The sequence below is a fragment of the Aethalodelphis obliquidens genome, unplaced genomic scaffold (genome assembly GCF_003676395.1).
Source record: "Aethalodelphis obliquidens isolate GAN/ISIS:26980383/991018 unplaced genomic scaffold, ASM367639v1 scaffold3, whole genome shotgun sequence".
NCBI classification, from domain to species: Eukaryota; Metazoa; Chordata; class Mammalia; order Artiodactyla; family Delphinidae; genus Aethalodelphis; species Aethalodelphis obliquidens.
The window spans coordinates 15,799,482-15,820,932 of record NW_020837947.1 but is presented as its reverse complement, the minus strand read 5'-3'; the positions used below and the strand labels follow the sequence as shown (position 1 = coordinate 15,820,932).

General features: G+C 37.2%; 1 protein-coding gene across 1 annotated transcript in view; it reads right to left on the bottom strand.

The window, feature by feature from the left end:
• Positions 1-582: 582 nt before the first annotated feature.
• Positions 583-21,451, bottom strand: part of PPIL4 (peptidylprolyl isomerase like 4) — a 33,656-nt gene continuing 12,787 nt past the window's right edge. The window contains exons 9-13 of the mRNA XM_027083679.1: positions 20,048-20,114; positions 14,748-14,859; positions 11,919-12,015; positions 7,012-7,159; positions 583-1,381 (exon numbers count right to left, since the gene is read on the bottom strand). Of these exons, the coding sequence (XP_026939480.1) occupies positions 1,130-1,381; positions 7,012-7,159; positions 11,919-12,015; positions 14,748-14,859; positions 20,048-20,114 (676 nt within the window). The 3' untranslated portion in view covers positions 583-1,129. The remainder of the gene's footprint in view (positions 1,382-7,011; positions 7,160-11,918; positions 12,016-14,747; positions 14,860-20,047; positions 20,115-21,451) is intronic.

The following is a 21,451-nucleotide window of genomic DNA, read 5'->3' as shown; positions in this document are numbered from 1 at the left end:
ATGAAGAGTGGCCCCCGCCTGCCACAACTAGAGAAAGCCCTCGCACAGAAACGAAGACCCAACACAGCCAAAACTAAATTAAAAAAAAAAAAGTTTCATACAGAAGAACAAATGTAAGAGTAATAGAAGTCTTCTTGCTGGAAACTACAATAATATACCACCTAACAGCCACTGGATTGGCAAAATTAAAAAGTCTGAAATTAAGAAGTATTAGAAAGGCTATGAAACAAAGGTAGTTCATATAGTGCTGGTAGGGATATGACTGGTACAGCCACTGCAGAATATAACTTGGCATTATCTTATAAAGATGAAGATATCCAGGGGCTTCCCTGGTGGCGCAGTGGTTGGGAGTCCGCCTGCCGATGCAGGGGACATGGGTTCGTGCCCCGGTCCGGGAGGATCCCACATGCCGCGGAGCAGCTGGGCCCGTGAGCCATCGCTGCTGAGCCTGCGCGTCCGGAGCCTGTGCTCCGCAACGGGAGAGGCCACAACAGTGAGAGGCCCACGTACCGCAAAAAAAAAAAAAAAAAAATGACTTTCCAAAAACACTAAGCTGAAAAAAGCAAGTCACAGAAGTAAACGTACTTTATACCATTTATATAAAATTCAAAAACATACAAAACTTAACATTTCATTTAAGGATACGTACATATGTTGTAAAACGATAATAACAAGCAAGAGAATGACAAACACAAAATACAGAATAATAATTATTTGAGAAGGAGAGGGTACTTTTAAAATGCCAGTAATATTCATTTCCTAAGCTGGCCAATGGGTACACGGCAGATATTATTCTTTATACCTATATATATACATTTGTGTATTTTTGTAGGCATGAAATACTTCATTAAAAATAAAGACTGAAAAATATGAAAGACTTTAAAAATGAAGACTACTATTTATGTATAACAATAAAATTAGTGTAAAAAAGTATACAAAGAAAATGTTCAATTCTTTATTTCTTTCAGTGCCCCGTACAATCGGTATTAATCTAAAAGGGCTATAATCCTACTGTGAAAAAAAAATAACAGGCAAAGCTTTAACTGCTTTGACACAAAATCTGAACGTCTGGTACTCGAAATTATACAAGAGCAAATATGTTAGCCACTCATGTCTGATTCTTCAACTTTCATCTGTACTTAGATTTTTCTTTATCTTTGGATTTCTTGGGACTCCTGCTTCGTTCTCTCTTTTTACTCCTTTCTCTTTCATAGGGATCTGTCTGGTATTTGGATTTGTGACTATTACTATAGTGGCCATCCCTTTCTCGAGATCGGCTACGACTTCGGTTTTGAGGTCGGTCTCTCTTTTCACTCTTTTGCTTCTCCCAACAACTTTCTTCTTCTTCATAGTGACCAAAGCCCATTTCCCTATAGATATCCTGTCAAAGGAATAAAGTGAATCAGTAAAATAATCATTTTGTACACACTATCAACAAAACTTAGACAAGTCCTCCATTAGTAAGCGGTTTTTACAGCTCAAATTTGAACGTTACCACTAAGGCCAAGAATCTTGTAAGTTAAAACGCAAGAATAATTCAGAAAAAGACTTAACCATTTTCTCATCGATCTCATTATTCTGTACTTACTACTTCAGCTGAACTGAAAGATCAGATCCAAAAACAAGGAACTGAAATAGCCCAATTGAAATAAGAAGCCTTTAGGGTGAAATTGCAATACCAAGAATTCTGGTTATGTGTGGTCACATTTCCACCTCCCCCTCTCCACTCCCCAAAAATGTGGTTCCATCACTGATCTGCAGTGAAACTACTAAAATCCCGATAAGAATCCTATAAAGAAGACATCATTTAAATAACATAGCCAGAAGACGTTTTAGACAGATCAATCAGTCTAAAGAGAAGAGAAAACAGATTCTGAATACTTGGGTCTGAGCAATTATTTTTAAAGTATTTTTTTGTGACAGCTCCTCTCTAAATCTCTAAATAAATTTTCTGGTTTACACTAAGCTGATAAATGGTTTTTTTTAAATCATTATTGACATATTTCTTTAAAATGAGTTAAGAAACACTGAAATAATTCATTGCCCCAAAGAGAACAAAGTGGGTACATTTAGTTCTATTCTCAATAACTAAGGAGCAGTAGTAACATTTCCATATACAAAAAAGGGCTAGTTACAACACAATTCTATCTCCGCTTGTGTCTTATCCCTGATGAAAATGAGTACCTCCACAAGTGGCTGAAATCTAAAGATGCCAGAGCCAATGCTCTTTTAAGAATAGTTCATAAAATTCAACTTTCTTAAAAGATTTCTCAAAGGAAAGGCAAAATTCTAAGGACTGAACTCCCATGCGCCCAACTCTATCACCTTAGACATTATAATAGTAGATATAAATATCAAGGTTTAAAACCCAAGTGGTGAAAACCCACGGTTAAGGACTGGGTTTTAAGCAAATGATTCACAATGATTCCATATACTATCTATAGATACTGTACGTTACGTCTGGCATAGAGATTGCAGTATGTGAAAACAGACCTAACGTGATTGTTACATTCCACAGTGTTTGTGGAATACCTCACTATAAACTGATTCATGATTTCCCACACAATACCAATAGTTCTTGTCATTCTATAAGAGTCCTGGAGGTAGAAAATGAGTAGGTAGTTCAGCTTAACCTTTTATCAACTATTTTCGAGCAAAATGTGACATCCCTAGATAAAAGAATTTTTTGTGCTTCCTGTAACATACACAAAATGTAAATATCTATGTACTATTCTGACTGTACACCTAGTACTTATTTCTGTACTGGTTGAGGCAAGAAACTTTTTAAATGGAGAGACTGTTTTAGCTGATGTATAATCCTATAAAGTCTTCAGCACATTATTATGCAAACAGGCACTTAAATGCTTTGAGTGTTTAAAATAAGAGAGAGAGAGAAAAGATTGTGCAGTATTTAATTCTTTGAAAAAATTGACTAAGCTGAAAATCTGAAATGGACTGAAACCTTAAAAACCTCTCCTACTTGGCACAGTTTTCAAAGCTACACAAGCTTTGAAGTCGGGCAGCTCTAGGTTCAAATGGTCTTTGCCATTTAGACGTGTCAAACAAGAAATGCTCTTGAGGTTAGATTTATCAGTGAAGGTTTCATAGAGAAGTTATAATGGACTTGAGATGAGCCTCAAAGGATGAGTGGGTTAGGGCTTGGAATGGCTTCAAGAAGGCTAATGCAAGGAGTGTTAAGTGAAAATTGAAAAGCAAGGAAGAATGAGTGCTGTATGTATGAAGGAGAAAAGTTTAGGCAGCTGGATGAAGCCATGTTAGAACAGATCTAAGTATGTGCTTGCACAGTGCTAAGTGCTTTTGGAGTACAGTATTATCCTCCTTCCAGATATAAGGCAACTGAGACTCAGGAGATCCCCATAGGTTGGAGATAATTATTTCATTGATCAGTAACTCTACATATAAAATTGAAAAGGGGGTGGTATAGAGTAATGAAAAAAATAATACCACATCCAACTGAATTAAAATAAATGTTAAACTTCCAGTCCTCCCACGAAACTATAAGGCCCATGGGCTCGTGGGGTCAGGATCTTCATATCTAAGGTGAGGGAAACAAATCACATGAGCTCTAAGTCCTTTCCAGTATGGACTTTTAAAAATTCTATTTGTTTTATGCATTTAAGACATAAGACAAGATGATTAAACCAACAAGCAGCTGAAAAAAAGAAAGAAAGAAAAAGAACACCATAAAATGTTCAATTTAAGGCACTCAACTTAACCGAGCCAATAATTTCACGTTTAGTAGTCAAAAAATTTAAAAATCAACCAAAAACTGACCTTGCTGAGGTCTCTGGGAGTAAATCAGAGGTTTAGTTACATCTAAATCACTAAAATAATATTAAAAGATGAAAATGACAACAAAAAGTCCCAAATTATAAGAACACTGAACACCTATGAAAACCACAGAGGAGACAGGCAAGTAGTCTGAGTACCTCTCAGCCAGGCAGCCCACGGCCGAGTACTCATTTCCTGTAACCCCAGTAAAACTCAAACCTCAAGAACACAGTAACCAGCTCTGGAATTAAGACATGTGGTGGAAAAATTAAACAGAGATTTCGAATTGAACAGTAAGGCTGTCATTCAATAAAAAACAAAGCCCTTGAAGAAGTAAGTTAAGACATTCTTAGGAAACTAAGCTCACCAAGCAAAACACCACCGAACAGGAAAATTTGAGCTATACCTGAAAATTCCCTAGCACTGAAAATTCCCTTTAATGATTATGTTTTTGAGATTAAAATCAAAAGGATAAAAAGCAGAATAACAGAAAAAACTGGGCCCACTGAAATCTTAAAAATGGATGCTATTTCATTAGGAAGAAGAGAAAATTAGTACAGCTATATTATTAAATCAAAGTACAAAATCAGAAACAATTGCTTTAATACACTTCGAAGGGAGAGATAAAGTTAGAATATTATTGCAGAAAGAGAAAGACATTTGCTACTGCTGCTGTAAAGTTTTAAGTAATCAAACAGCAAGATAAAAAAGATTCACAAAAAGGCAGGGGTGCAAGGGTGGGAACCACAGACTTAAAATGCAGCCAGTCTTTGGAGTTTTTAAAGATGTCTGATTATCTCAAACACACCAATGTGTATTTCGGGCCTAAATTCATCGAGGAATCCATGTACAAGCGCAGGATGAGCAGCTGTAGCTATAAGCAACACATGGTGGGTGGGGGGATTAAGGAGTTTTAGGGGAAAACCTGCTAAATATTCACAGAAGTGTGATACAGGCGCCATTAAAAAGATGCTGGGGTGACCTTTGGCTACATTAATAGAGTATAAAAACTAAGAGGGAGATGTTCCTATTGGATGACATTGGAGTATTATACTATGAGACAAATTATATTAGAATTAACAACTGGAGTTAGGAAGGAAAACTGCTGACAGGAATATATTCCAGGTAAGAAGATTTAGAAAAGAAACTGACAGAAATATATTCCAAGTAAGAGGAACAGCAGTAAGGGTGCAAGTCCAAATTTAAATTGTGGTTCCATTACTTATTAGCTGTGAAAAACCACTGGCAAGTGGCTGAACCTCTTTATTCTTTACTTTCTTTTCTGTGAATGGAGACAATAGTATCCACCTCGCATTATAAGGACACAGAGACGTTACTATTACTGATTCATGTGAGGATTACTTGAAGGATTGACAAGGATGTAACTTAAAAACTGAGGGCAGGGGGCTTCCCTGGTGCCGCAGTGGTTGAGAGTCCGCCTGCCGATGCAGGGGACACGGGTTAGTGCCCCGGTCCGGGAAGATCCCACATGCCGCGGAGCAACTAAGTCTGTGCGCCACAACTGCTGAGCCTGCATTCTAGAGCCCACGAGCCACAACTACTGAGCCTGCGTGCTGCAACTACTGAAGCCTGCACGCCTAGAGCCCGTGCTCCGCAACACGAGAAGCCACCGCAATGAGAAGCCCATACACCGCAACGAAGAGTAGCCCCCCCCTCGCCGCAACTAGAGAAAGCCCGCACGCAGCAACGAAGATCCAACGCAGCCAAAAATAAATAAATTAAAAAAAATGCATTTGCTGACAATTTTTAAAATGAAGAATAAACCATAAAATACATAAAATGGTTACCTTTGGGGAAAGAAGAAAAGGGGGAAAGGACAGGGATGGAAGCTAGGTTTTCTATACGTACCATTTTGTAGATTTTACTTTGGAACCATACAATTATTATTATTATTATTTTTGCGTTACGCGGGCCTCTCACTGTTGTGGCCTCTCCCATTGCGGAGCACAGGCTCCGGACGCGCAGGCTCAGCGGCCATGGCTCACGGGCCCAGCTGCTAAGCAGCATGTGGGATCTTCCCAGACCGGGGCACGAACCCGCGTCCCCTGCATCGGCAGGCGGACTCTCAACCACTGCGCCATCAGGGAAGCCCCAATACAATTAGTTTTTTAAATGACAAAACAAAAGAAAAAATTTTAAGCTATCCTTAAACATCAAAAAGAACAAGTTAATTTAAATATGAATCCAGTTAATGGCCTTACCAGAGAAATGATTCCAAGTGATTTAAAACACAATGATTTGACTGTAAAAATAACAGTAACAGCCAGTGTAGAAAATGTTTGCACACACATTTTTTTTCTTTTTCACTTAATCGTAACGTGCCTGGACAATAAATATTATCTCGATTTCACAGAGGAGGAAACTGTGGCTCAAAAAACTTAAATAACTTGATGAGGTCGCATCAATGATTAGCAACGTAGAAATCTAAACCCAGCTTTTCTGACAGCAAATCCTTTACTTTGCCAATCACACTACATCTCTCCATCTCAGTGTCTTTGCTTAACATTCTCACAGTCTTGAGTCCCCTCTGCCAACTGAAAGCCTCCTCGTCTACCAGGGCCCAGGTTGAAATGCCCTTACGTGGCAAAAACCATAGCAAGGGAACATAACATAATCTGCTTTTCAATTAACTGAGAGTCAAAATGCAGGCTGGAAATGATTCCTTCTCTTTATAATTAATTTTCTCTGGGGAATTTTTATTATCATTGTCTTAGAAAAAGCATTGTTCAAGAAAGCTTTGGGGATGATCAAGCTAATTATTAGTGCTGCTTTTATTTCATATATACCATATGGAAGGGCATAAACGTTTTTCAGGTCCTAAAACCTCAAGACCTCTAAGTGCTGTACATAACACTTGGTGATAAATTAACATGATACATTATAAGAACTTTTTTACCATAACCACACTTGTTTTTGGTGGGAATAAGTGAGTGTCCACAGGTATGAAAATCACTCTTGCTTCACAATGTGGAACTATATGATATATTAAGTTATTTCAAAAACAATCTTTTATAATCTGTTATATATATTCTTGAAAATTAAAGTTCATTACCCTAGTGAAACCATTCTACATCTTAAGAGTTAGGAACACATCCATCCCTGTTCAGGACTATACCCTTATCTCCTAAATTAAGATGTAATTTACAAATGGATGAAATATTTATTTCTCTACAGCTAAGTCTGAACATCAGTAAGTACCTGATTTGTATTTTTGACTGGCATATAGTCCTCATCTTCTTTTTCTTCAGAGCAGTGGCGGGTTTTCTTCTTGTGTTTTTTACTTGTGTGTGAGTAACCTGACTTTGAGTCTTCTGCCTGCTCATCTAGTATAAGATCATATTTTGCACTGCAGCAGCTAGTTAAGGACAAACATGAGAACTGACACCGGTAATACATCAAAACATAAGAATCTGGTAAACAAAGTAGGCCATGAGGTTAAAGGTAACTTTTTAAAGCAAGAAACATCTCAGAAGCATAGAGTATATTTCTAAAACAAAACTAATTCATATTTTACTTCATTACAGAGTCAGGAAAAATGGAAAGAACACCTGTCTTTAATAAACGGTTATAAATTGGTAAGTGGGCCAAAAATATAGAGAGTAAAAAAACAAAATGAAAAATATAAGTAGCATAAAAAATAAGGAAGCATATTTGTCAATAATGAAAAACTTAAACTTAGAAAATGAGGCACATTTTTAACTAGAAAAAATTAAGACATTATAAACCCCAATGCCAGAGAAGCTGTATAGATGAAAAATACACTCGTGTGACTCTTCTTTTGAGCGTAAATTAGTTCAGTCCTATAGGAGAAAATTTAGCAATGCATATCAATAGTTATCATGTTTAAATTCAAATAAGAATTTATAAAATAACAGTAAGTTAAATGAACATAAGCACAGCTGTCCCTCATTATCCACAGGGGATTTGTTCCAGGATCCCGAGGATACCAAAAGCTGCAGATGCTCAAGTCCTTTATATAAATGGCATAGTGTTTGCATATAACCTACGCACATCCTCTTTTATACTTCAAATCATCTCATTACTTAAAAACCAACACAATGTAAATGCTATGTAAACAGTTGTAAATACAACATAAATGCTAGTAAATAGCTGCCTGCACAGCAAATTGAAGTTTCACTTTCTGGAACTTTCTGGAATACTTTTCCTGAATATTTTCCATCTACAGTTGGAAATCCATGGATGCAGAACCTGCAGATACAGAGGGCTGACTGTATACATAACAGAATTTTTTTTTTAGGATTATTTTTAATACAGAAATTAAGAACAATAAACAGCCTAGTAATAAAGATATACTTAAATACATCAGGGTATTTCAACTGATATATTACTATAAAGGAAGTTATTAACAATGACAAATGAATGCTATTAAATAACCTGGAATGGTGTTTATAAAAAATTAAAAGTGGAAAAAGCTTGAAGCAAAAACTGTATATACCACACAGTGATTATAACTTTATAAAGCTTTATAAAAGATCAAGGCTTGAGAGGAACAAGGAGAAATAAAAAGTATCATTTGCCCAGGTGGTAGAATTATGAGTGAATCATTTTTAAATTTCACATAAATGTTATAAAAATTGTAATAATATGTTTTAATTCAGAAATAAGTGTTTAATATACTATAATGTCTTAGAATAAGAGAAAATGTAAGACTATTAGAACCTCTTCTAAAAAGAATCTTAAACTCTAAAACAGATTCTGAGGAAGGCTGACAAGGACTAGAACAGTGGTTTTCAAAAGAAAGGCTAGGAGGAAGCCCAAAGCGCAGAGCTATTTCAGTGGCGTGTGGGACTAGAGTAACAGTAGACACACTTCCCTCAGGACTAGGGCTTCGCCAGGCTACAGCTCTATGCTTCCTCAGCGATGTCTCTCATTCAGTAGGAAAACACTGCAACTTCTGGCTTTTCACAAGACGGCTAACGACAGCTGATCAGCCTGTACCATCCTATTATTACTCCATTATCTCCAACTTCTTTTCTCCTTTATACCATGTCGCAATGTTTCCATAGTACCTTCTGGATGGTCTCCTTCTCCAGATACAAATTCAATAGTCCCTGCCTATGATTTCACCTCAGTGTTTGCTCTACACATGCTGCTCTCTGTCCAAAGTGCTTCAGAGGGGGCTTCCCTGGTGGTGCAGTGGTTAAGAATTTGCCTGCCAATGCAGGGGACACAGGTTTGAGCCCTGGTCTGGGAAGATTCCACATGCTGCAGAGCAACTAAGCCCGTGTGCCACAACTACTGAGCCCATGTGCCACAACTACTGAAGCCCGCGCGCCTAGAGCCCGTGCTCCACAACAAGAGAAGCCACCGCAATGAGAAGCCCGCGCACCACAACAAACAGTAGCCCCCACTCGCCGCAACTAGAGAAAGCCTGCACACAGCAACGAAGACCCAATGCAGCCAAAACTAAATAAATAAATAAATATTTAAAATAATAATAAACTATTCAAAAAAAGTGCTTCAGAGTGTTTCAAACTACTGATCATAATCCATCAATCCAGTTAGTGGGTCACCAAAAGCCAGCATTTTAAAATAACATAGACTAGAAAATAGAGTACACGGCATCTAATGAAAATATTATTTTATAACACTGTTGTTTCAATTACGTGTGTGTGTGTGTGTGTGTGTGTGTGTGTGAGAATGATTATATACTTGGACTGTACTGAGTCAAGATGTAAACTGTATTTAATGGATCACAGATAAAGAAAATATTGATAGTATCCCACCTCAGCCCTCCTCTCTCCCCATATTCAAGCTGTAGCTTTAATGTCACTAAGAGTATTACTTGAGGTTCCTCTGACCCCTTACCTCTATTATGAGTCCCATATCCCACAAATGCACTTCTCTGCAACACTCTAGACGTATTTAATTAATGGTGATTATTTAATGTCTGTTCTTAATGTCTTTAAGGTCCAGAGGCTACATTTCATTGCGAAACTTCACTGGGCATGTAACCGATGCCAAATAAGTATCGGCTGATTACTTGTAATACCACCAAGACACTTGTTGTATCTCTTCCTTCCTTGCTCATCCACTATCTTCTACTCACCACTACAATCAAGACTTCTAGAAGATGTCAAATCTCTCCAAAATCCTACTTTGTGATCTCCCTGTCCTCTTTTCCCCAATTACTTCCCTGAGGTCTAGTGCAGCCAAGTTAAACTTCTCTCTTCTACTTCTATTTTTGAATCTTCTTATTAATGGTTTAACAGCACCTTCTCTCTCATGACCTATAAAGTACATCCCATGTCTTTCTAATTGGCTTATCTGTACTTAGATTATCATCAGAATCCCCTTTCTTCACCATGGTAATAATGTATGTGAAAATATATATCTATGTGCTACATATGAAGATATATGTTCTGTCCCTCTATAACTGTACCTATAATTTGTAGATTACAAATGACTTGCTAAAATGAAACCTATCAACTACCAGGAATGTAAAGATCATCCTACTGGGTCAGATTCATAAATTCCTTTCTCTTGTTCAGTATGCTGTTTGTGAATAATGAATAGTGGTTTGCACCAGGACATGCCTATCTTCTCCATCAACTTCAAAAGGTTAAAAGCAGCACTGTTCAATACTAGCCATGGGTAGTGGTTTAAATTTAAATTAATTAAAATTAAACAAGTTTTAAAATCCAGTTCCTCAGTCCATTTCACAAGCTCGATAACCACATGTGGTTAGCAGCCATACTGGACAGTGGAGTTACAGCACATTTCTATCACTGCAGGAAGTCCCGTTAGACAGCACTGGCCTATAGACTGATTCTCAAACACACTGAGTTCCTTTCTTAACTCTCAGTAGTCTATCATCTTGAATTTAAAACACTTTAATACTAGGTATCCTTCCTTTTCAGCCTGAACACCCGCTATGTGGGGAAGATGCCTCCTCCTACTTCATACTCCACAGCTGACCTTCCTTTCATTTGTCCTACACACTTCCCTTCTTCCAGCTGCAGTTTCTAGTGGTTGGCCTCAATTTAATTTCAAAGATTTGGTGAATAAGTCTCAAGTGTATTCCATCCACACCTTTTATGATTCTAAGATTTCAATCATACCCCCTCTAATGTCCATGTTTTAAGACCAATCTTAGTTTACTGTTTGGTTTGCCTGTATGTGAAAGCCTCTTTTCATGCTGATTATGTCAGTATACTCCAGACTTTATCCAACTCTAACTCCTTACAATGCTTTGTGCATTAGACAGCCAATACAATAAAAAATATTTAACAGGTCAACCTGATATTCATCTTTCCTGATGAATACTTGGAAAAAAAATGTCTATATAGTATGGGCAAAGAGAATCCCTAAAACACCAACAGAAACTAGGAAACAAAGAAACTACTTACGAGAAAGAATCACAAAAGAAATAACCTTTGCCATGTATGGAGTGATAGATTTATAATGAGAATATCAATGAAGAAACTAAAATGACATAATATAAGAAGTATGTTTCATTGCTTCTTATTTGTCTCAGTCTAAAACTTGAAAGAATCTATAAACTAAAGGGTCAAGTCAATGGATTTCTTTTTAATCCTATAAAAGTCAACTCTTGTACACAATAGGAGCCCAATAAATATTCGTTGCTAGACTGACAATGTATTATGCAGAAAGAAGCAATCTAATAACACAAAACAACAACAGGATTTTATCTACATATTCACCAACTCCAAAGAAGTTAAACATATAAGAAGGGTTAACACAAAGAGTTTAGCTTAGCTATAACAAAGAAATTTCTGATTATGAGAAATTTAAAACATTAAGATTATATATAGAAAATACAACTCTTACCTGCAGATCTTCTGAGAATAAGAGATAACCTTAACCTAGGTGTAGGGAGGTAAAAGAATTAAGCTCAAAACTTCTTTCAACCTTAACTTTCTCCATACAATAGAGAATATACTGAAAAAGCAAGGTATACAACGTAAAATGGTGAAAAGAGATAACAATAAACTAAGTGATTTCTTCACAAACCATCTGGATTCAGGAACTTGTCTTCTATAGCCTTTTTATAAGGTATCACACTCAACTCTCCAGATTGGATGGTCAATACGTATTGACCAACTGGTTCTTGTGAAGGATACTCCTGTTTGGGCTTTACTTTATCTTTCAGAACCAAATTACATGGTTTGTCCTGTTCCTTTTCATACTCCTTGAAATCACTCTTGGTGTACTTCCCACCTATTTATTTAAAAAAAGAAGAAACAACCTAGTAATAAAATCACCTGATTCATCAAGAACAATAATTATTTTATAAGAGGTATAATATGTAAGAACTATTTATAAGTGGCATATATATCACGGGATAGAAAAAGGCTGAGAAGAAAACAAAAGAATCATAGTAATTCATCCTCCACCACTATTTTAACTGAAATCAGATATCCATTTTGCTAGGTAGCCAGATGCTGCCCCCTAATGACATACATGAATATTACAACACCAAACTTCCAAATCCTAAATTACGCAGTGAATACAATCACTGGAAAATAATTCAGGGTTCAAGTAGAGCCATTAAGTCTATGAGAACATTAGGCCCAAAGGAAATTGAGAGCTTGGGACCTGCGTCTGAGATCTGAGAGGCTTATAAGAATCAAAGACAAGATGAATCTATTTGGCAATTCCAGAAGCTCTGTAAAGGAAAAGGGCCAGTAGGCAAAGTTTCATATAAATGTGAAACAGACAACTGTAAGAGTTAAAATACTGGTAACTGTAAAAAACAGGCATCATTTCATCACTGAAAAATATGTGCCATGTGCCTGCCATTAGAAGTCTCACTATGGATGAAGCAGTTATGGTATATAGTAGAAGGAGCAACAGATCCAAGTGAGAAGTTCTGGATTCAAATATTGACTCCAGTGGGAGGTCCTAGGTAGGACACTTCAATTCTCTGAAAGTCATTCTCTTCATTTAGGAACTGAAAATAATATCAACATTTCACAATGCTGTTGGAATTATTAAACAAGGCTATAAGGAAAAGTACTTAGCACTGTGAATGGTACACAAGGTATGTTCAATTTTTTAAAATGTGAATCCATAATATACAGAATTATCTCAGGAACTTCCTTGGTGGCAGAGTGGTTAAGAATCCACCTGCCGGGGCTTCCCTGGTGGCACAGTAGTTGAGAGTCCGCCTGCCGATGCAGGGGACGCGGGTTCGTGCCCCAGTCCGGGAAGATCCCACATGCCACGGAGCGGCTGGGCCCATGAGCCATGGCTGCTGAGCCTGCGCGTCCGGACCCTGTGCTCCGCAACGGGAGAGGCCACAACCATGAGAGGCCCGCGTACCGCAACAAACAAACAAACAAACAAACAAAAGAATCCACCTGCCGGGCTTCCCTGGTGGTGCAGTGGTTAAGAATCCGCCTGCCAATGCAGGGGGCACGGGTTCAAGCCCTGTCTGGGAAGTTTCCACATGGTGTGGAGCAACTAAGCCCGTGCTCCTCAACTAGAGCCTGCGCTCTAGAGCCTGCGAGCCACAACTACTGAGCCCGCGTGCCACAGCTACTGAAGCCCGTGCGCCTAGAGCCCATGCTCAACATGAGAAGCCACTGCAATGAGAAGCCCACGCACCGCATCAAAGAGTAGCCCCCGCTCGCCACAACTAGAGAAAAGCCCGCGCGCAACAAGACCCAATGCAGCCAAAAATAAATAAATAAAGTTATAAAAAATAAATAAATAAAAACACTGCATCAGCAATCAAAAACCCGTAGTATTTCAGTATACACAGATTCAACCTTAAATTTGTTATGGTACCACTAGCAGAAATTTGACATATATATGCACATGTGGGATATGTCATTATGTGTAGGGATAGGACCTAGTACACAGAAGATCTTTTAATTTTGTACCATATGACAACTAAAACAAACTTTATAAAAAAGAATTTTTTTTTAAATTTATTTGTTTTTGGCTACGTTGGGTCTTTGTTGACGTGCATGGGCTTTCTCTAGTTGTAGCGAGTGGGAGCTACTCTTTGTTGCAGTGCGCGGGCTTCTCAGCGCGGTGGTTTCTCTTGTTGCGGAGCACGGGCTCTAGGCACGCCGGCTTCAGTAGTTGTGGCACACGGGCTTAGCTGCTCCGCAGCATGTGGGATCTTCCCAGACCACGGCTCAAACCCATGTCCCCTGCACTGGCAGGTGGATTCTTAACCTCTGCGCCCCAGGGAAGCCCCAGAAAAAAGAATTTTTAAGAGTTTTGCATCTAGAAGAGCCAAATCACCAAATGATAATTACTTTGGAAACATGTTATGTCTGCAATGGGTAATTATAAGTAATTTATAATACAGTCAAGCAAAAAATATATTCATCATCAGTTTAAAATACACATATACATCAGATAGAGAAGGACAAATATCATATGATATCACTTATATGTGGAATCTAAAAAAATAGTACAAATGAACTTGTTTACAAAATAGAAATAGAGTTACAGATGCAGAAAACAATCTTATGGTTAACGGGGATGGGGGAGTGAGATAAATGGGGAGACTGGGTTTGACATATACACACTACAATACATAAAACAGATAACTAGTAAGGACCTACGATATAGCACAGGGAACACTACTCAATACTCTGTAATGACCTACATGGGAAAAGAATCTAAAAAAGAGTAGATATATGTATATGTATAACTGAATCACTTTGCTGTGCACCTGAAACTAACACAACATTGTAAATCAATTATACTTCAGTAAAAATTTTAAAATTTTTAAAAATACAAATATACACACTCACACACACATACCCCCATCTTATATACTAGATAGCAGCTAGGGAAAATCAAATAGCAGGAGTTACATCACTGAACATTTCTAATTAACAGCACTGTCAAAAGAGGTACACACACACACACACACACACACAAACACGATGCAAAGCAGAACAGAAACAAAGGAAGATGAACCAACATACCTTTTCCTTTCCATTTAACCTTTGCAACAGACTGGCTAAAGTCCACATGTATTCTTCTGTCATCTATAAGTACATTGTCCATTTTGAAGAACGCTTTCTCACAATCTTCTTCCTGATAGTAATTATAAAAACTCAAGCATAAATCTTTATGGAAAAGATTTCTGCAGCTAGAACAAATACTGAAAATACAAAAAGTTTCTTGTTACTAAAACTAAAATTTGAATATTTACTATGCACCAAATGCTGTTAAATGCTTTGCATCTACTATCTCAATTAACTCTGATAACACCCCTATGAGGTACTACCTATTATTACCTCCATTTTGTCAAAGAGAAAACAGAGGTTTAGAGAGGTACAGAAGTTGCTAGAGGGCACACAGTTGGCAAGGGCGAGAGCCAGGATTTGAACCGAGGCAGTCTGATTGCAGTGCACATACATATACTTACCAACTGTGTTATACAAATCCATAATCCCTTTTACTCAAAACCCAAAAATATCCTGAAAACTGTTTTTATAAATTTGGTGTTAAAATCCATGTGACAGCAAAACCTAATGGAATGATAAACCTTAACTTATTCTACTTAGTATGAATATTCATTTGTTTTCACAGCGGAAGTATTTCTGTGATTACGGAATGCTGACCCAGAAGTGTGCCACGTAATCCAGAGATATGTGTGTTGCGCACACACACACACACACACACACACACACACAAACACGCAGTATTACATTCCTAAATTCTGAAAAAGTCTGAAATGGGAACAGCTATTCCCAAGGATTTTGGATAATGGATTGTGGGCCTATGATACCAAGGTCTATGTTACATAAGAATCCTTGCCAGTAACTTTGCAAGCCCTACATCCCCATTTCTGACATCTGAAGACTAGAAATGACACATTTCAATCCAGCACTGATCAATTTTCTCCTAGGTCCCTGGAAACTTATTTTTTGGTCTGTTCACAGCTCAACTAGAAACAATCCAAAGAGAAGCAGATAAAAGAACTAGTTATAATCATTTATTTACAATGTATGTCAAGAATTAAATGGAATATAAACTCCAAGGGACAAAACTTTATTCATCTTTGAATCTACATCATTTAGACCATCATCTGGCACATGGTAGGCAATCAGTGCATGTTTGATAAATCTGACTGATGACCCCTAGGCAGGCATAATTCCATCACTGTGCCATTTCCCCAAAGAGAAAGTTCTCAGATACTTTTTTTCAGGAGGATAGTATTTGCAAATACTCAATTTACTTATACCTAAACAATAGTTAAGGAATCTCTTCAAAATTTAGATTAAACACAACATTGTAAATCAACTACACTTCAATTAAAAATTATAAAAAACACATATGGAAATGCATGCCAAGGACAAAAATATCCAAGAAAATCTTTAAGAAGAACAAAGTTGGAGGACTCACACTACCAGATATCAAGACATAATAAAGCGATAGTAATTCACACAATTTGAGAGCGGTGCAAGGACAGACAAATAGACCAGTGCAACAGTGCAGCATCCAGAAACAGACTTTACACATGTGGACACCTGATTCATAACAAAGTCGGTACTGAAAAGCTATGCGAATGGGTCAACCTTTTTAACGAATTTTGCTGGGTCACCTGGCTATCTTATGCAAGAAAAATGAAATTTAACATGAAACACATAATATACAAAAATCAAATTTCAGATCTAAATGGGAAAGATAATTTCGCAACAAAGCTTCTAAAGATAGAATAGAGAATATTTTCATGACTTCAGGTAGGCAAACATCTTTAAAAATAGGCAATAAGGAAGAAAAGCTGACAAACTGAACTAAAAATTAGAAATTTCTGCTTATCAAAAGATACCATTAAGAAAGGGAAAAAGGCAATCCACTGAGCAGCAGATACTTGCAACACATACAACCAAAAAAACAGTCTGTACCCAGGAAGTACAAAGAATTCTTACAAATCAATAAAAAGGCACAAACACCCAATCCCAAAGTGGCCAAGTCTTGAACAGGTACTTCATTTTTATAAAGGACGTTTAAATGGCAATAAACATATGAAAAGGGGCTCAATCAGGAAAATGCAAAATAAAACCACAATAAGATACCACTACACATCCACCAGAGTGGATAACATTTAAAAGACAGACCATACCTAGAGTTGGTAAAGCTACAGAATAATAGGGACTCCCATACATTGCTAGTGGAAGTGAAAATTAGGATAATCCCTTTGGAAAGCTGACTGGAATTATCTCCTGAAGCTACACCTACCCTATGACCCAGCAATTCCCTCTTGGATATATACCCAACAAAAATGCATACACTTGTACACTGAAAGACATGACAGAAATGGTTTAGAGCAGCACCATTCACAGTAGCCAAAACTGGGAAAGACCCAAACGTCCATCAACAGCAGACTGGAAATCTAAATAATGTTATATACACGCAATGAAATACCATATGGCAACAAAAATTTACATACACACAATAAAATACTATATGTCAGTGAAAATTTACATGCACACATAAAATACCGTATTTCCAATGAAAATTAACAAAAAAGTTAAAAGCTACATGCAGTAACGAACAAATCTCACAAATGTTAGTTTAGCACTGAGTAAAAGAAGCTAGACAGCAAAAACACACATTGTGTTTACACTGATATCAAGTTTAAAATTAGACAAAATCTATGATATCAGAAGTAGCAGCAATGGGGAAGTTTGTGGAAGGGGACACAGGTGGGGCCTCTGGGATTCCGGTAATGTTTTTTCTGCTGGCGTTTTATTCCTTGACCTGGGTGGTGATTTACATGGGTGTATTAACTGTGATTAATTCATCAAGCTGTTCACTCATGAGCTGCACGTTTTCGGCATGTATTTCATTCCTCAGTTTTAAAAACATTTTGATCAGATTATCCAAAGCATAGAGAACTTGCATAACATGCAAAAAAGACTCAGCAATGGACACTTACAAAGAGGCTACCGCTCATGAGAATCATGAAGCAGAATAATATAGCTTAATCTAATTTTCAAGAAAAGAGAAAGGCTACAAAAGATTCACCTCAGGGACTCCCCCGGTGGCACAGTGGTTAAGAATATGCCTGCCAATGCAAGGGACACGGGTTTGATCCCTGGTCCGGGAAGATCCCACATGCCACGGAGCAACTAAGACTGTGCGCCACAACTACTGAACCCGTGTGCCACAACTACTGAAGCCCACGTGCCTAGAGCCCGTGCTCCACAAGAGAAGCCACTGCAATGAGAAGCCCGCGCACCGCAATGAAGAGTAGCCCCCGCTCGCCGCAACTAGAGAAAGCCCACGCTCAGCAACGAAGACCCAACACAGCCAAAAATAAATAAAAGATTCACCTCAAAAACTGAAATGTTGAATCATGATAAAGAATCCATAGATTCTAGGGCTTCCCTGGTGGCGCAGTGGTTGAGAGTCCGCCTGCCGATGCAGGGGACACAGGTTCGTGCCCCGGTCCGGGAAGATCCCACATGCCGCAGAGCGGCTGGGCCCGTGAGCCATGGCCGCTGGGCCTGCGCGTCCGGAGCCTGTGCTCCGCAACGGGAGAGGCCACAACAGTGAGAGGCCCGCGTACCGGGAAAAAAAAAAAAAAAAAAAAAAGAATCCATAGATTCTAGAACCACTCTATGCTCTACAGTTGACCTGAACTATGTATTCATGGCAAATGGGATACGTGCAGAAGATATTAGTCAATCTGCCATAAACAAAATGAAATTATGTTTGTAAGCAAATAAACAATATAATCTATGCTCAGTGATGGAATAACACTGTCAAGTTGACAAAAAGTATTCATAGCAAACTAAAGGTAGAAATCTCCTTTCTGCTGACACCAATGTACCTTGTAAATATTATTTCTGGTACACCTGACACAGTGTCTAGGTATAATGTGTTATGTGTCTGTCTTCCTCAACCCTCCATTATTCATCTTGTACCCCTAGGGCCTACTGCAGTGCCTGAAATATAAAAGGTGTTCGACAAGTACTTTGGGATAACTATAACTAAGAATGAGCTACTATTGGACATACTTCAGTCCAAAGCTGCAAAAAGAAATAACGTAGCCTAGCAAAATGGCTAAACACATTGGGAACAGCATCAGACATATCTAAGTTCAAATCCTAAGAGCAAATACAAGCTTTTTTTTGTTTTGTTTTGTTTTGTTTTTGCGGTACGTGGGCCTCTCACTGTTGTGGCCTCTCCCGTTGCGGAGCACAGGCTCCAGACGCGCAGGCTCAGAGGCCATGGCTCACGGGCCCAGCCGCTCCACGGCAGGATCTTGCCGGACCGGGGCACGAACCTGTGTCCCCTGCATCAGCAGGCGGACTCTCAACCACTGCGCCACCAGGAAAGCCCAAGCTTTTGTATTTATTTATCAGATGAAGAAAAGTGCAAAGAAGAAATAGAATTAATACAAATGTTCCTAGTCACTGTATAAGTCACATTTAAATTTGATGGTTTTTTTAAAAAGAATTACACTAAATTTATGAGTATTAACAACGTTTTAAATCTGAACAATTTTATAAATATGGGTGGTAGTTTATATTTGTTACATAAAATGTTAATTGAGTTATTAACTATTTCTTTGAAAATAAAACAGCAGGACAGAAGGCTATGACATTCACTAGGTACATGATTTTAAACAAGTCACGCTACCACTGTGTGTCTCAGTTTACTTATTTGGAGAAGGAGGACAGTACCTATCTCAGAGTTGTGAGGATTAAATGCAGGTCAAATAGCATAATGCTTGCTTAAAGAAAATTACTTGAGTAACATAAGCTATCATTCCTATTATAGATCTAGAAAGTACCCATCTAACCTAATACTCAAGCTTTACTTATAAGGAAGATAATGCCTAGAAAGAAGAATTCTAAATAAACTGCCAAATATCATAGAACAGCTGGTCAGTGATAGAGCTGAAATTAATATCTAGATCATAACCCCCAGATTGGTTCTCTTTCTATTACTCAATTATTATATCTACCTAAATAGCACTGAAAAATTATTTATAGAATGCGAAGAACCTTACCTAAAACTTAAAAATTTTAAAGATACATTCATGTAGGTTGAAACTGAACCTAAATTAAAGATACATATATTAACATTGATAGATGTTAAATTTATCCCCTATTTGAATATAACAAAGTTATTTTTCTTGGGTGCCTAAAGAAAGGGCAAACTAATTTTCTAATCTTAGAGACTAGAAAAAGTTCTATACATTTTCACACTTTAATATCATAGAACAAAAAAAATACATATTTAATATATCTATATTATGACCTACTTTTTCAAATTCAATAAAAGCATAACACAGGGATTCTCCAGTCTTCCAATCCCGGATAACTTCACAACTGAAAAATAGTTTGGAAAAAAGTGACTTTAAAGAAAAAGCATTCACTCTTACTCTTCAAAAGTAAAAAACAAAATAAGCCAAAGTTAAATTCACAGAAGTATATTTCTCCAAATCTCTTCAATAATAACTATTTTTTTAAAAATAGTTCACCAGTCTAGAAACTAAATTATTTAGATTCTACTATAAATGCCCTAGCTAAGCCTACAATCCTACATTCCCAAAACACTGAAGGAAGAATAAGATAAAAATATTTAATTTTCCTTTGGCAAAGGGAAATTACTGCTAAAAATCCTTTTAAATCGTAATTTATTTGTAGTCCAAATACAGATGAATTACAGATTATCTAATGTAGAATAATGCACACACATTCATACATATACATATGTTTAATAAACTTACGATTTGGGGGTTTTGAATTTTAATATAAACCAAGCTCAAATGTAATCGCATAAGTCTAGCTATTATACAGAACTAATCCATCTTAACCAAATGAAAGGGCCAATAAGATGGAATTTAAAGCAACTGGCTTAATCCTTTTTCCTCATGTATCTCAAGCCTCATTTTAAACACATGAAATGAAACAGGGATATAAAACATTGTGAGAGAAACGAAAAGTAATCACATTATAGCATATGGTTCAGCTGCTACAATATTTAAGTATACATTAAAATGTAAATATTGAACAAAGATCTAACCAAAATTATGATACAACCAAAGTTGTAGGCAGGGAGAATGAAGAGGGCAGGATAGAAATAGACGTGAATCCTCATCTTCCTTAGCAAGAAGTTAGAACATAATGTCTCCAATTTAAAAATAAGAAGTAGCAGTATAGGAAATATTTTTGTAAAGATGATATATTATAAGTGAGTAGAGGAATAAAGGCAGGTAGTCTTTTATAGGAAGATTTTTCTTTCAATAGGAAGAATAAAGAATGGCTTCATAGAAGAAAAAACATGAAATGAAAGGAAATTCTAAACTTAAAATAATATTTTTTAATCAATTACAAAATATTCCCCTTTCTCACAGAAACACTAGTTTCATAAACTTTTGCACTAATAATACAAGGAAAATTAACCAAAAGAAAAATTTTAGAAAACTTAGATTCAAATTAATTTTGACATAGGTTGCTGGTAATTCTAGGGAGAATTTAAATGAGATAGATATTTAAAATATTAAAGAAGAATACTACAGAACTAGACTTAAACTGTTCCATTCACTTCCTGTTTTAGAGTTGAAAATGTCTGTGCTGGGAGTGAGAGAATCATTCAATGTATAATGCATACACACACATTACAATGTATATACACACATATATCTACGCATACACATTTACAT